Source organism: Nuphar pumila, chromosome 5, assembly GCF_984573655.1.
Source record: "Nuphar pumila chromosome 5, dmNupPumi1.hap1.1, whole genome shotgun sequence".
Lineage (NCBI taxonomy): Eukaryota > Viridiplantae > Streptophyta > Magnoliopsida > Nymphaeales > Nymphaeaceae > Nuphar > Nuphar pumila.
The window spans coordinates 115920702-115936168 of record NC_143253.1 but is presented as its reverse complement, the minus strand read 5'-3'; the positions used below and the strand labels follow the sequence as shown (position 1 = coordinate 115936168).

General features: G+C 35.7%; 1 protein-coding gene across 2 annotated transcripts; it reads right to left on the bottom strand.

Annotated features, from left to right (window-relative positions):
* Nucleotides 1-271: 271 nt before the first annotated feature.
* LOC149838273 (aldehyde dehydrogenase family 3 member H1-like) lies at nucleotides 272-14743 on the bottom strand. Of its 2 annotated transcripts, XM_090006481.1 has the most exons (11): nucleotides 14392-14743; nucleotides 10532-10600; nucleotides 10338-10434; nucleotides 3695-3901; nucleotides 2967-3082; nucleotides 2145-2249; nucleotides 1865-2037; nucleotides 1696-1786; nucleotides 822-971; nucleotides 665-725; nucleotides 350-588 (listed from the first exon to the last, which is right to left on the bottom strand). In XM_090006481.1, the coding sequence occupies exons 1-11, from the start codon at nucleotides 14623-14625 to the stop codon at nucleotides 560-562; spliced, it is 1332 nt and encodes a 443-aa protein (XP_089862607.1). In that variant the 5' UTR covers nucleotides 14626-14743; the 3' UTR covers nucleotides 350-559. The 2 variants fall into 2 exon arrangements, with proteins under 2 accessions (XP_089862606.1, XP_089862607.1); XM_090006480.1 differs by having other exon boundaries at nucleotides 272-725.
* Between the last annotated feature and the right edge of the window lie 724 nt (nucleotides 14744-15467).

Sequence of the window (15467 nt, the reverse complement as noted above, 5' to 3'; positions counted from 1 at the left end):
CACCCTAATAAAGAACCAGCTGAGTCCAAATGAAAGTGGAAAGGTGTTGGTTTTGTTGATTGGTGCTAATGGAATAAATTTGTCTGATGAAGTACGATTTTTTAGTTCAAACAGAAATTTTCAGATGAACTAGGAAAATGGCTATTGCCATATCTAGGAAAATGTCGACTGCCATATCCAACTCCGCAGCAGCTTCAATCTCTTTCCAAAACGCCCTTGCTTTGGCACAACAGATCGAACCACAGACTTGATTTTTAAGTCTATTCTTGGCTAGTCTATCACTACTCTACGTAACACCATTAACATAGCCATGAAAATTTCTTACAAATGAAAGTGTTCAGCCAAGAAATTGAATAAGAATTAAGAATAAGACAACAAATCGAAAGGAACTAAAAACTTCTATTAAGTCATACAAATATGAATGGAGGTGAGAACCAAGATGATAGACAAATATATAGATCATCCAATCAGGAGGTATTTCAATCGCCCTTGCGGTTCCATTGGATAAGCGACAGAACCAAACCAATCATGTCACCCACGAAAACAGACCTCAAAAACTTCAGTTTTTTGGCATTGTAAGGAGGATACCTTGCAGAAAAGTCCACAATGAAGCACCGATGCAACACTGGCTTCTTGTGACTAAAGGCATCAAATGAGTACTTACCATGATAAGCTCCAATCCCACTGTCCCCAACTCCACCAAAAGGTAATGAGGGATTTGTGAGCTGCTCAACAACAAAAACAACAATCAAACCAGTTGGTCAGAAACATAATTCAATTGCAAAATGTTGGTTAATAAGTATATGAGCAAGCAAACCTACATGTAGGATCGTGTCATTGACAATCATGCCTCCTGCAGAGATTCGCTGCACAAACATCTTCTCGAGCTGTTTATCCTTTGTGAAGAGGTAAGCAGCAAGTGGTTTTGGTTGTGAATTTATTACATCAAAGCTATCTTCAATTTTGTCTACCTGCTCATGGATAGCAGAAAGATTTTCAGCATGACATAGTTAAGGCAGCTTCTGCATGATATTAAGAGTGCTAACTTGATCCTTTGGATGGTTTGCAAGGCCTAAAACTACTGAAAATAAATGTACAAAGCATGTGTAACACTTAAAGAGTGAACCAATCCTTAGATGTCCGAGCAAAGTGGAGGTTTTTTGTTCAAAAGATTTCAAACTGATTATGTAACTTGTTTTTGCAAACTGTATAAAATATATGTACAATTCTATCTATCATAAAATCATAAGTGTGAGTTTCATCTGCACAAAACGACATAGTAGAAGTCTCCAGCACAATTCATTTATTACGCAATATGTTTTGCATTGAGTTGTCTTGATGTAAAAATCAGATCTTTTGATATGAAATTTGGTGCATTATCGACCATTGGTTTTTGAAGCTCTTGAAAAACATGCTTATGCATCACACCACACAATCCAAACATGTTTCTTACCATTGATGCAGAAAATATCTGAAAAAATGTTGACAAATCTGTTGGGGTCTACTAGATAATGCAGTAGTAACAATAATACATACATATATATTGAAATTTCGAGGCATTAAACAAGAGATGGGTATGATTTTTGCATGAATAAACATCACTTCATGCTTTTGAATATGCTCAACGGGATGATTATATATCTTCCACAAGTTGTATCTATTCTTTCCTTTGTAGCTAAAAGTAGTGCTACTCACTGTGATAATGGGAAGCAAGGGGCCAAATATCTCCTCATTCATCATCAAGGCATCTGCTGGAACATCCAGCAAGATTGTTGGTGCAATCATTCTACAGTGAAAAAAAACAAACTTCAAAAACATTGCAAATGATTTCCTACAAATTTAATAGGAAAGAATTCACACTTACAGGCGCATTTCATCTCGTTGGCCTCCAAGAACAATCTTACTAGAAGCTTTTCCATCATCTAATAACTTTGTTAAGCGTTCGAAATGGTTGAGATCAACTATGCGAGACAGATCTTGTGACTCAAGAGGATTGTTCCCATAAAATGACGTCAATGTACGTTTAAAAGATTCTATCTGCAAAATAGTCAAAACCAAGTTTCATAATAATAGTATCATAAAAGTACATTTCCCAAAAGAGAATGTAGACATGCTCCAAAAGAGAATGTAACATGCAACAGTACCAGTTTTGGAGCAAATGACTTTGTTGTTATGACATAATCTGGAGCTATACAAGCTTGACCATTATTGCATCCCCACTTGCCCACAGCAACACGCTTTGTGGTAACCTTTAGAAGGTGTCAAGAAACCAGCTTCTTAATAAATGACACTGCAAAGTTTTGTTAAGGAAATTATCAAAAGCACATGCTGAATAGGCATTTGAAGCTCTCCCTAACTAGGTGCTTAACTGGCCTCACACCCCAAGAATTGGAAAACAAGCAATTTCACTAGGTAAAACAGGGGTCACTGGAAACTCGTTTCGTGGGAAACTTTTTCTGAAACTGGAAACCTAGTATTTCCAAAACTTGTGGGAAACTTCTAAAAATGTATGGAAACCCGTTTCCCATCCAGTAAGAAACTTGTTTCACGTCACTTAAAAAACCTACATATTTTACATGGGAAACTTGTTTCCCTTATTTAGGGTACACATTTTGCATTTTTTTTGCATGTTTCCCTTAAATAAGAATTTTTTTTTCTCAATAAAAGTTGAAATACATGTGTTATTCAAAATTCTAATTATTTATTTTAAAAACTAATTTTTGTAAATATTTTTAATATTAAGAACATAATGTATTAGATGAAATTGAGAAATTTGATAACCTGAAATCACAATGTTAGTAAAGAAAGGAGTAAAGTTTGTTAGTTTGTGTAAATTCATAATATTCTTCATACATATTCTCAATGCAACCTTGGTTGAAACACTCCAATTAGGTTTTAAAGGAGAGTATTCATTGTTAACATGAGTAATTAACCAACAGTGTAGATCTCCAATACCCAATTATTACTTTTAGATTGGTGTTTGAATCAATGACTACTGGGCATTTCCCTCCAAGCTCCAAGACTACAGGTGTAAGATGCTTCGCAGCTGCGGACATCACTATGCGTCCAACTTTGGTACTGCCTGCATGAAACCAAGTAGCAAAACAATTATTAAAAATTTAGTTGATTCAGAAATTATACAAAATCAACGCCTTTTAGGTCTCATGATGATTTATACTGTAATCCTTTACTATATAAATTCTGTACATTAGGGTTTATATAAATGTACCAAATGCTTCCAGTTGAAACTTTAGTTTTCATAAAACCTGGGATATCATAGAAAACCTTCAGTGGGTAACCATGTTTTCAGTTTCTTTCATCATAACCAAGTTTCTGCACCATTGGGTGACAGAAAACTGGCTTCCCAAATCCAGGCTTTTTCAAAACTCAGATCTTTTAAACACTTCAAAATTCTAGATTTTGGTAAACCCAGGTCTATGACAACCTAGACTCTACAAAAACATGGTTTATTGTAACCCACTAACCCAACATTTGGTACGTGTCATCCAAACTAATCCTGAGGATGAATGAATCCTACAAGATGGCTTATTTGAAGCATTTGGGTGGGAGAGCATTTTAAGAATTTAAGATTACAGGTGATATCATGAATCCATTCATAAGTTTTATGGTGGTGGCCACTGGCCATCCACCCAACCCAGCTTGCAAAGAAAAATAAATAAATAAACAATTCTACCTGTATAGAATATTTTATCCCACTTTTGCTCCAGCAGAGCAGTAGTTTCCTCCACGGCCCCTTCAACAACTCTTACAGCAGAGTTGTCCAAATATTCTGATACCATTGATGCAATCAATGAAGAAGTGGCAAGTGAAATCTCGGATGGTTTTAAAACTACAGCATTTCCAGCTGCAATGGCTCCGATGACGGGATCAATTGATAACACTGCAAAACATCCTCAACCATTAGGAAGGTTTAATTTCTGTCACATGCAGACCCAGATTCACTACATGAGCTTCATAAAGCGGTAAGAGAATAACACAAAAAATCTCAGAATGTATGCTTGGAGCATGAAATTCGTTTGGATAAAACCTAAGCAGATTAACCACCAGAGAAATGTTAATTTAACTCCGTGTTCCCGGAGAGTTTCCTAATGTTGAGAAAACAGAGTCCCATAACAAAAACTCAGTGACAATGTTTTAGGACTGCAGGAATTTAGTGGCATTCTTCATGTAAGAGACAACTCTATTCTTAAGATATACTCTCCATTCAAGAGTAGAGAACTGCACTGCCATTCTATGGTACATTGAAAGTAAGGAACTACATGACAAAATCTCATCAAATGAAAGGTGATCATCCTCAGGTGAAACAAAGTGTGTGAAACTAAATATAGGGCATAGAAATATGCCTCTGAGTGAATACACAAAACATCAACCACACCTATATAATGTTAGACCATCTACCTGAGGTCACATTGAATACCTCACAAAAAAACCAATCTCCAAGACATCTGATTCTACTTTTGCATCTTGTAAGTCAATTCTAGGCCAAAGGTTGACATGGACATATGATGTTGATCTTTAAGAACATCCATGCCCTCATCTTTCAGGACACTAATGGTAAGAACATTGCCAAGCTTGAAATCCTAGAAGACGTAGTTGTATGACACCAACGCGGCAGTATTAAAGTAAGAGGCTTTTTTTTCTTGGTGAAAGAAACAGGAGAATAATCTCCAACAGGAATACTATAAAATGCTAGAGAAAAAGCATGTGCAAGTAAAAACAGAAGGAATTTGCTAACAAATGTAAGTTGTGGACCTAAAGTGTACAAGGTATGACTCACGAATAGATAATTATAGGACTGATTCCTCTTTTAATATTATTAATAAGTGATGATCTTGTGACAGAACTCAACCATGATGACGTGCTTGAGTAATTTACATAAATATTTAGTACAATGAGAAACAAGAGAATTAAATAACCATCAGTTTGGAACAAAACTGATATTTACTCAGAAGATTGGCATGTTTCCCAAATGGGCCTAAAGATAATCATAATATTTATTGATTTCTTCCTACATAATTGCCTTCACAGAAAGCTTGACCTGGAGTTGTTGTACTTTCCTAGTAAGATGACTGTCATTTTGTTCCAATCAAACTATGTCACATGAGTGCGGGTGCGGGGGTGCGACACTTTCAAAAAACTTGGGTGCGGGGGGTGCAGCAACTATATATATATATATATATATATATATATATATATATATATATATATATATATATATATAATTTTAATTTTAACAGTTAACAACAATAACACTAATGAAATAAAAAACAATTATCACAATATCATCAAATCAATTCATCATCATGCATGCAATAAATCAAATTAACAATCTACAATTCTATTCTAGATCATAAAAACCAACACCACAATTATAAAAACAATCAAATAAGTAAAGCATAAAAGAATTAAATTATATAGTATACTCACAAAAGAAGCAAAAAATGCATAATTATATACCCAAAGTATATCCTACACAACGTATATGACGATGAGGTAATAGATCCTAATAATTGTCTTTTTCATCATCAAATGCATCATAAGGAAGACTAGGCTCAGATAAATCCATGTTTGTAATGTTGAAATCATGCTCTCCCTCTAAGTCACACTCTTCTGGGTTTACATCCCAAAATTTAAATGATCCTTATCTGCATTACAAACCCAATTTGAAAATGTTAAATACAAGTATATTTAAACAAAAAAACTAAGAAATAGTTAAATAATTAAGAGAGCAAATTAGTACCTGTATTCATCATTGGTTCGCGAAAGTAGTCGAAGATTTGAATGAACATATACTAAATCATATGCACGCTTGTTGGTGAGTTTGTTTCTCTTCATGTTGTGGATTTGAGAATATGTGCTTCAATTTCTTTCACAACATGATGAACTAGCAGGTTGGGATAGCAATCTCAATGCAAGACGTTGGAGAAGAGGTGTTTCTGATCAAAATGTTGACCACCATGTAATATGATCTATATTATCCTTCTTTCTAGCGAGTAATGTCTGTCCATATAATCTCAAAGATGCAAATTTTTCAAACTCTTGTGTGACTTGATTTAAAATATGTGATTCTGGATAAAGTCTTGTCATACACATATTTCTATGCCTTGATAGCCCTGGGTCTAAATTTGGAGGGACACGACCAAGCTACTTTTTTGCATAATATTTTGGATTAAGAGAATTTGTCATGCAATGCAAATGAGTGTTACTCTTATCCCATCTTTTGACTAAAATTGAATGAATATGATTAAAAAAATTTAAATCAACCAATGCAGGATTTTATTCTTTATGCTTGAAAACTATAACTTGCATTTTTTCAATCATATTATCCCATATTTCATAAACTTTGTGAAGCATGGGCTCATCCTTATCAACTTCTCTCATCATTTCCCAATTAGGTTGCGTAAATTGAAGAAAATATATGTCTTTGTCCCAAAACTCATTATTGAATTTCTTAATTTCTTGAGCGTTGCCATCATCAGCACGATAAAATGTCCAATTTTCATCAATCACCATGCTAACCAAAACATTCTTCACTTCCTTAATCCTCTTTAACATCACAATGATGGACGCAAAACATGTTTCAGTGACCTTCAACAATTTCAAGTCAGAATGCCTATTAAATATAGCATTAGCATGATGATGGTTGACAACAAAATTCTTAATGCTTTTGACATTTTTTTATAATTTCTCAATCCATGAACATAGAATATATGCTGGTGAATTTTCTTCTTTTTTTGGGTTGCAGATGCTCTTGAGGGCCAGATTCAAGTTGTGTGCTACATAGGGAGTTCAAAAAATATGAGGATACTCATTCTCCAAACTCAATGCTGCACTTTTACAAACTGGAGCGTTGTCTATGATGATTTGTACTACTTTTTGATCACCCACTTCTTTTATTACTTCTATAAACAACCCCTTCAAATATTCAACATTTTTATATTCTCCAGATGCATCAACTGCTTTCAAGAATACTGGGTCACTAAGTGAAGAAGCAATGAAATTGATTAGTGGACGCCTTTGAATATCCGTCCACCCATCAGAAACAATGAAAACTCCATTTTGCTCCCATGAATATTTTTTAATCTTTAGTAATCTCTCAACATTTGCCCTCTCTTCTGCAAGAAGTGTGATTCATAGTTTTTATGAGCTTGGAGGTACATAGTCACTCAAACTACAATTTGCCAAAGAAGTAACTAAATCCTTCTAATAAGGATTTCTAGCTGCATTAAATGGGAGTGAACTAAAATAAAAATGCATCCCTACTTTTCTATCAATCTCCTCCCTTTTATATGTATTAAATACTGCTTGTATCATTTCTCTTCATCTTCATCTTCCTTCTGCATCCACTTTTCTTTTCTTTTTTAGTATCTTCTTGGTGGCTTAAAAAGGGCACACTAATTGCACAAGAATCACTCATTGTCTTCATCTTCTCATATTCCTCTTGTATTTTCCTGTATTGTTTTTGCATTGCCTCATCAACTCTTCTGCATCCTGAAATGTCATGTCCTGGTATCTTCAACAAATGAGCCTTAAATCTTATGTAAGACCGAACAAAATCTCTTTCACAGAGCTTGCATCAAAATTTCTTGTTTCCACCACCTCTTTCAGTTTTTGCAAGCTTATCTACACGTTCCCATAGTGGCCCCCCATCATCACATGTTGCAGCTAAAGAACTTGAATCAACACTCCCACTACAACTACCAACAACACTAGCAGCAGAACTCACGTGTGGGGATGAGGATGACACAAGTCCTTTCCCTTTATGCGACATTTTTGTTCTAAAAAAAAAAAAATGTTATATTAAAATCAATTATGCACACAATCAAGATTAAAAATATTGAGTGCAAGGTCAATAACATAAACAATAAGTTCTAAAAAATATAATAGTAGTACGTATAAATAAATACTGAAAGGGTTCTTAAATAAAAACTGCATGACAATGTACATGGCATTAAAAACTGCATTTACAAGTGTTACCAAAACCGTATGTACATAGGCACTAAAAACTGCATGTACATGACATCATCCAAAACACATATACATGTGCACAACAAAAACAAAACACACGTACCTCTTCATTAAAACACATACATCATAAAAATTGTATGTAAATATGCAACGACAATTATGCAGGTACACAGGCTTTTTAGAGGAAACACATATACCTCTACACATACAGGTTTGCATAACAACAGATATACATAGCTAACAAAAAAAAAAGCAAACAACCATAATTTGTGCCATCAAGTTTGATGGGAATGATTTGAATGGTTTTCTTCTTCTCCATAACTCACCAAACAACCAACTACAATATTCAAAAATCTTGCACAAAGCACAATGTACAAAAAATTGAATTACAGTTACAACAAGCAAACACCGCAAAACTTCAAGGATAAGCACTATCAATGGGAAGCCAAAACTGATACCCACAAGAACTACACAAGAGTCACCACCCAAAATGCTACAATAGGTAATGCCAACAAAAATATCACAATATTGGTGCCAATAGGCAATTATTACTACCTACAGTAATATCAAGACACCAACAACACCAAAACTTGACTATAGAATAAAGAACCAGTTACCATCCAATACAAAACACCCAAACCATCAATAGAACTCACTTGAATCTCAATATTAGGCACTCAAATCACATTCAAAGGCTTACTAACTCAAAAACGACCTGAATCCATTTGATTTGCATACCCAAAAGCTACCGATAAGACCAAATCTTAGTCACAGGCCCAAATCTCTTTACCACCGTCCTTATAAATTGCATCATCTTAAAATACAGATTTTGCATCATCTAAATGAGAGAGATTGAAGGAGAGAATGAGAGAGAGAGAGAGAGAGAAAATGCGTACCGGACAATGTCGCTCAAGGTCGTCGCCGACGTCGAGGTAGGGAGACTAGTCGTTGCCGGCGTCAGGTCATTGCCGACATCGGGGTTGGGTCGTCGCACAGTCGAGGTCGAGAGGAGAGGTTGGAAGGAGTGGTCGGGAGGATTAGGGAAAAAAAAAATTGCCCTAATCCTCCTCTCAGCCCTTTTTATCGGACTTCATTTTTTTTTAAAGTCCAAACGTTGGATATTTTTTACCCTGGTTGCGTTAACCGCACTCAGAGTCGGGTTGACCGCACCAGGTGCCGCAGCACCTCGTTGGCCGAATCCCTGTGACTTAGCAATCAAACAACAACTAATTCCTCAAAATTCACATTTTAATTTAGCATGGCATATTGGAACTATGGAAGAGAGAGAGAGAGAGAGAGAGAGAGAGAGAGAGAGAGAGAGAGAGAGAGAGAGAGAGAGAGAGATTCTGATTCTTAGCTCTCAATGAAACCTCACCCAGAGTTCATCATAATTTGTTTTATAGGACGATTATTAGGCCTGCTTTACTATATGGTACAAAATGTTGGGCTGCCAAGAGACATCATATTCAAAAAATGAGTGTAGCTGAGATGCGTATGCTTAGATGGATGTGTGGAAATACAGTAAAAGATAAGATTCAAAACGAGGAGATACGTAAGAAGGTAGGAGTTGCACCCATTGAAAATAAGATGAGAGAGAATCGTTTACGGTGGTTTGGACATATTCGGCGAAGGCCTAATGATGCTCCAATTAGAAGGATGGAGAAATGGGAAAATATATTAGTTAAAAGAGGTCAGGGTAGGCCTAGGAAGGCATGGATGGAGATGATAGGAAAGGATATGTATGCTTTGAACCTCACCAAGGACATGACATTGGCTAGAAATGATTGGAGGAGAAGGATTCATGTGGAAGACCCAGAATGATTTTCTTTTTTGATTCATATCGCCGACCCTAATTGTTTTGGGATGAAGGCGCAGTCGTTGTTGTTGTTGTAGACTGTTATTGAATAAACAAAGAGAGCTACAACATTTAACTTGTAGTAAAAATCAACATGAAACATGTAAAACCAGCTGCAATAACACCTTAAGGAATCAACCCAAACATCAAACAAAGTAGCCCATAAAATTTCAGCATGAAATTGTACAGTTGGAGCCTTGGACTAACAGTTCTGATTCTTAAAATGAAAAACAAATTATCCATTAATAGTGATTTCAAAGTGGATGAAGACTTCAAATAAAACTGAAGTGCATCATGAACAGGTCCTTGTATTCTTGTAAGTCCATCATAGGCATAGATTTAGACCGATCAAAAGGAAAAAGAGAAAATAAACAAGATACTTGTAATCACTATTGTAACCAGAACAATACAACCAGTTTAGATCACTGGATATGATAGAGCCTTCACAGAAGGGTCGTAAAAGATGAAATACAGGCCATAAGATTCTACTTACGGAAGGGGTAATTCCATGCAGAAATAACCAGAACAACTCCTAGTGGTTCTGAGATGATTTCTGCTGATCCAGGCATAGATGCGAGTGACACAGGTGCCTGAAAAAATAAAATTACGCTAAGATAGAATCTTAAAGAAGAAATATCAGTAGGAAACACTAAATGCTTAGATATTTCATACTAATAACTTGAATACCTTTTCTGGTTTCATCCAACTCTTCAATTCCTTGAGAATAAATTCGCATGATGATCTCAACATAGATATCTGCATGCAGAACCAACCATGTTTTGTAAGTAAATAGCGGTGTAACTGTCTGATAGATTATACTCAAAATCTCTGCATACTCTTAGCCGCTTGGTGTTTTACATGACCATATATTGCCTGAAGTCCAAGTGCCAAACATATATCATTATGGAACAGGCACCAAAGTTTCATGCTCCTATGATTGCATACAACGCTTTTAAAGTGATATAAGAACACAACACAATTTAAACAGCATCAATGTTCATTGCCATTCGTGTCTGCTTATTTGAGAAACTAGTTTGTCATATTTATCATCACTATGTTTGCTGGCTGGATTAGATCCTTTTTGTTCACAAGAATAATGTAGATGTGTGTGGTTTTTCTTGTTTTCTTGTTAGTTATATGAACAGAGATTGATTCCACCAAGTACGGAATTAGCCAACCCTATGTTTCAAGTAAACAGCCAGGACTCAGATACTTTTTCCAGAGCTATAATTATAAAATTGGGTTAAAAAAAGTGAATGTAACCTTGATTATGTAACATGGGTGCTTCAATATGATCAGCACACCCATGTAATGATCAGTTAGTGATGCACTCATATTCATGTAAGAGACTCCTAGGTACCATGGATAACTTGAATACAGGTTATAACTACTTCTGGTTTGATGCCTAGTCCAATAACTGAAAAAAACTTTGGAAAAAAAAATGGCTTCAAAAAGGTGTAACATTTAAAGAAAGAAAAGGTCATAATAAAAGAAATAGTTAAATTTAAAACTGAAAAAAAACGTCAAAGTCAGGAATAATAAAAATAGGAAATATGATATTTTGTGTGATCTATTCTGAAATGCCAACAGAAATTCCTGAAATCTACAAGTCATTGAACTATAAATGGTGCTGGATATCTTTGCTACTTATTTCAATAATTGAAAGAAACTCTTGAACAGGAATGACCTCAAAAAGTTGTTAATTATGAAAGAAAGAGAAGGTCATAATTAAAGAGCTAGTTAAATTTAAATTGAAAGAAGAACAGAAATCTGAACAGTCAGAGAAAAAATTACAAAAATTGATGTTATGATAATTTCTTGCATAATTTAGTCTGAGAATATGCCCACAACAGCTCCAAGTAAAATATTTATTGGGAAATTTAAAAACAGAAACACAAATACCAAGACAAGAATTTAACACACTAAAGTAAAAAGGTCATTGGGTCTCTGTTCTTCCAAAAATAAACACTAAAAAGAAAATTAAAATTATCAGAATAATAAAGTTTAATAAACCAATGTATACTAGAAGGCCATAGCAGTATGTATCAAAACCAGTGTTGTGAAAAGCGTCGAGGCGTAGCGAGGCGCTCCACCAAAATCTGAGGTGAGGCGTAAAGCGTAAGCCTCAAAGGTTTTTTTTTTAAAACTTAAAAAAACTATAAAAAAATATCTAAAATTATAAATAAAAAAAAATTCTTTATTGATGATGCAACAACCAACAAGAAATAAAAAAATCTCAAATAAATACTGAAAAAATATGAGATTAACATGTAGAAATAACATTAATGCAACAACTTGATCTATGTAAGTATCTAAGAAATAAAATATGAACATTCATTAAATAAAAAATTAACATTAACAACGAAATGCATATTAGCATTAACAACCAAATGTTAATATATATATATATATATATATATATATATATATATATATATATATATATATATTGTGACTGCATGTAATTGCATGAGTTGATTTTGCCACTAAAAGGGTTTAACATCACATTCTAGAAGAGATTATTGCTCCTACGAAATTGAATACATTGAACAAGTTGACAAGGTGATATTAATTTTCTGTGAAACGAAGCAACTAATCTCAATGATTTCATTAACGTGGTTGCTTTGAGTGTCTATTAGACTGCAAATTGGTGAATATGCTACTAAGGGTGTCAATGGATTGGGTATGACCCGATCCTGACACATATTGGATCTTATAGTGGTAGGGTTTGGTTGCAAAGAAGGGATTCTGATTAATTATTCAGGTTGGACCCATGAGGTCCGATTATTATATGGGTTGGGTATGGTCTATAAAATTTTATACCAAACTAGGTCTGACCGGAGTTTCGGTTAAGATTCTCAAATTTTCAATGTAAAATAATTAAAAATATTATTTTGCCAGGTATGGACTGGGTCTAGTTTATGTAATTTTTATCGGATCTGGGTATAGTTTTTCTTATAAAAATCTAGTTAAACCAGAATCTTGATCTGATACCAACATTACTTAGTCGGATTCAGGTTTGGACCCACTCATTTTAACATAGGTCCAACTGATGAGTTATGGAGCCTGATTCAGAGTTTTTGCCCTTGCAGGAAGGGGGGTCCGGGGGCTCCCCCCGGCGCAGGTCCCGCTGCGCGTTCAGTGGGTGGGGGTTCATGGGGGCCGCCCCTTGCGGGGGGTCTTAGGGGGGAAGCGCCCTTCGAAAGAAAAAAAAAATTGGGCTTATGTTTGAGACCCGGTGTCTTATGGATCAGACCCGATTTGTTTAGGTTTAGGGTTGTCGCCCTTGCCTTGTATAAATTCTTTCTTTTCTTTATCTCTTGTATCTGCTCTTGCCTTGTAGTAAATGCTCTTTTTACTAGCAGCTTAGTTAAATCTGCATAAAAAAACCCTAATTTTTGGTCAAATGAGGGATTTGACCCTCATTTGACTAAAAAATTCAAGGCATGTACCCCTCGGCTTGAGGTGCGCCTCGCCTCGCCTCGAGGCGTGCGCCTCAAGGCGTATGAGGCGCACGCCTAGGGGATGTTGCGCTTTGTACATGCGCCTCAAGGCATAAAGCCCCTCGCCTTGAGGCAATGCGTGCTTTTTTCGCCTTGAGGCATGTTTTTAATAACACTAATCAAAACTTAGTCCAAGATAAAAGTCAAAAGCTCGAATCAACAAAGAACAATGAATCTAACAAACAGTAGACACCACCTAGAATTAATTAAATGAACAAATAATTGAAGCACAACAGTTTTTTGTTCCATTTAGGTATCATATTAACCCATTCACAAATGTAAAACATATATATTTTTAAGCTAACAACTTTAAAACCCTCACTGAGCCCATATACAATCACGCATAACAAAAACCACAAACTTAGAAGCACAAAAAAGAAACAGAGCCTAACTAAAGTAAAGTGAAAAAAATTAAAACACGGTAACTAAATAAAAACAACAACTGTTAGCTCTTTCTCTGGTACCTCATAATTCACCAAAAGAAAACGAAAAAAAAGAAGTATTGCAGCAAATTTGACGAAGGCCATTGTATAGAAGAATCACTTGGTTTGAAAAACAGTACGGCAATCAAAATCCGTGTCCTCAATTCAACCAATTATGAAAAACCTGAACCAAACTGATAAAACCATCGTCTAGAAAAACCCTTGGTCAAAGACACGAGAAACACTTAAAAAAAACCGTCCTGCTCTATTCACCAATCCGTACATAAGCTGAACCAACACACTAAAAAAGGTAAATAAGATGAACCAACACGACAAACACTACACTTTAGGAAACCTTCACATGATAAAAACACAAGACCGTACTCAATAACATAGAGAACTCCTTACCAAGAGCAAGCAAAGCCACTACTCTCACAATGAAAAGCCAGAAACAGAATCGTTTAACTAATACCAAAACCATTACAAAAAGCAATAAAAAGCCACCAACATAGGTCAACACCTTAGAAAGAGAGAGAGAGAGAGAGAGAGAGACCACTGAAAACAAAAATCCACCAACATGGTACAAACCCTTAGTTAGTTAGTTAGAGAGAGAGAGAGAGACCTCAGCGACGAGACTCTCGAAATTGGGCTTGCGGAGGTCATGGTGCAGGGCCTCAATGATTTGATCCTCCTTCTCCACGACGAATTTCAAGATCATCTTGAGCTGCTGAGCCCTCCATTCATAGCTCCTCGTCCTGCCACTGTTGAAGCTCTGCCTCAACTCCGTCACCAAGCACCCACATCTCTCCCTATCAAAAGCTGCTGGTGACACTTGTGCAACCACGTTTAGAGCCATTTTCTGTTTTTTGGGAAGACGACCAACCAATCAACCCTCACAAACAGGAAAAAGCCAAGAAAAGTATATCGATTGGGGGGAGAAGAAGTAGACCAGAGAGCAAAAGTGTGTCTGGTGAGCAGGCTTTACAGGATCTCGTCGGTGACACACCAAATCCTTCTCCTCTTATTTTATTGGATTATTTGTTGCTTTCATTATTGGTCTGTTGGCACAAGTAACGTCCCTATCACATTTCCCTGCTTGTAGGACTAAAATTACCAAAGTGGGTTTAGATTTGAATTCCACAGCGCATATGACCAAATTGTGTTGGAGAAAGTAATGCCATTGTTGGTTGTATGGCTTTGGTCAAAGATTGGTGAAGGGTTGACTTGGCTCACTTGGGCGGTTGAGTGCTCGTCCGTAGGTTTAAAGTCATAGTGTATCAAGTTCAAACTCAATTACAAGCTTCCACACTTAATTTAGTTCAATAGGATATGTATTTTTCCTTGGTTATACATTCTAAGGAAAATCTCAATTGGATCCTAAATATATGGTTGGTTGAAGTTAGGGCTGGTAAACGAGACTAACGAATTGAACAGGGCATGTTCGGGCTCGACTGGTTTACCAATAAGATTTTGCAACGTTGCACCCAAGTCAAACTCAATTTGGATGATGAGTGTGAAAATAACCTACCAATGGGATATATCCGTCATTCTTGAACTTGTGCCTGACCGTATTGAGACTGTAGAAAGGTAGAGGCCGTTTATATCTGAAAAGGACAACGAGATTTTTTATTAATTTATTTTCTAAAGCTCAATAAATATGGAGCAAATAAATAAATCAGGGAACCAAAATATTTTATG

Bases quoted from the DNA above. Each gene is read 5' to 3' on its own strand.
- LOC149838273 (XM_090006480.1), bottom strand. From the start codon at position 14,625: ATGGCTCTAAACGTGGTTGCACAAGTGTCACCAGCAGCTTTTGATAGG. The intron at 2,250-2,966 runs GTAATAATTGGG...CACCTTCTAAAG, and splicing joins ATTCAAACACCAATCTAAAA to GTTACCACAAAGCGTGTTGC. The intron at 726-821 runs GTAGGTTTGCTT...GTTGTTGAGCAG, and splicing joins TCAATGACACGATCCTACAT to CTCACAAATCCCTCATTACC.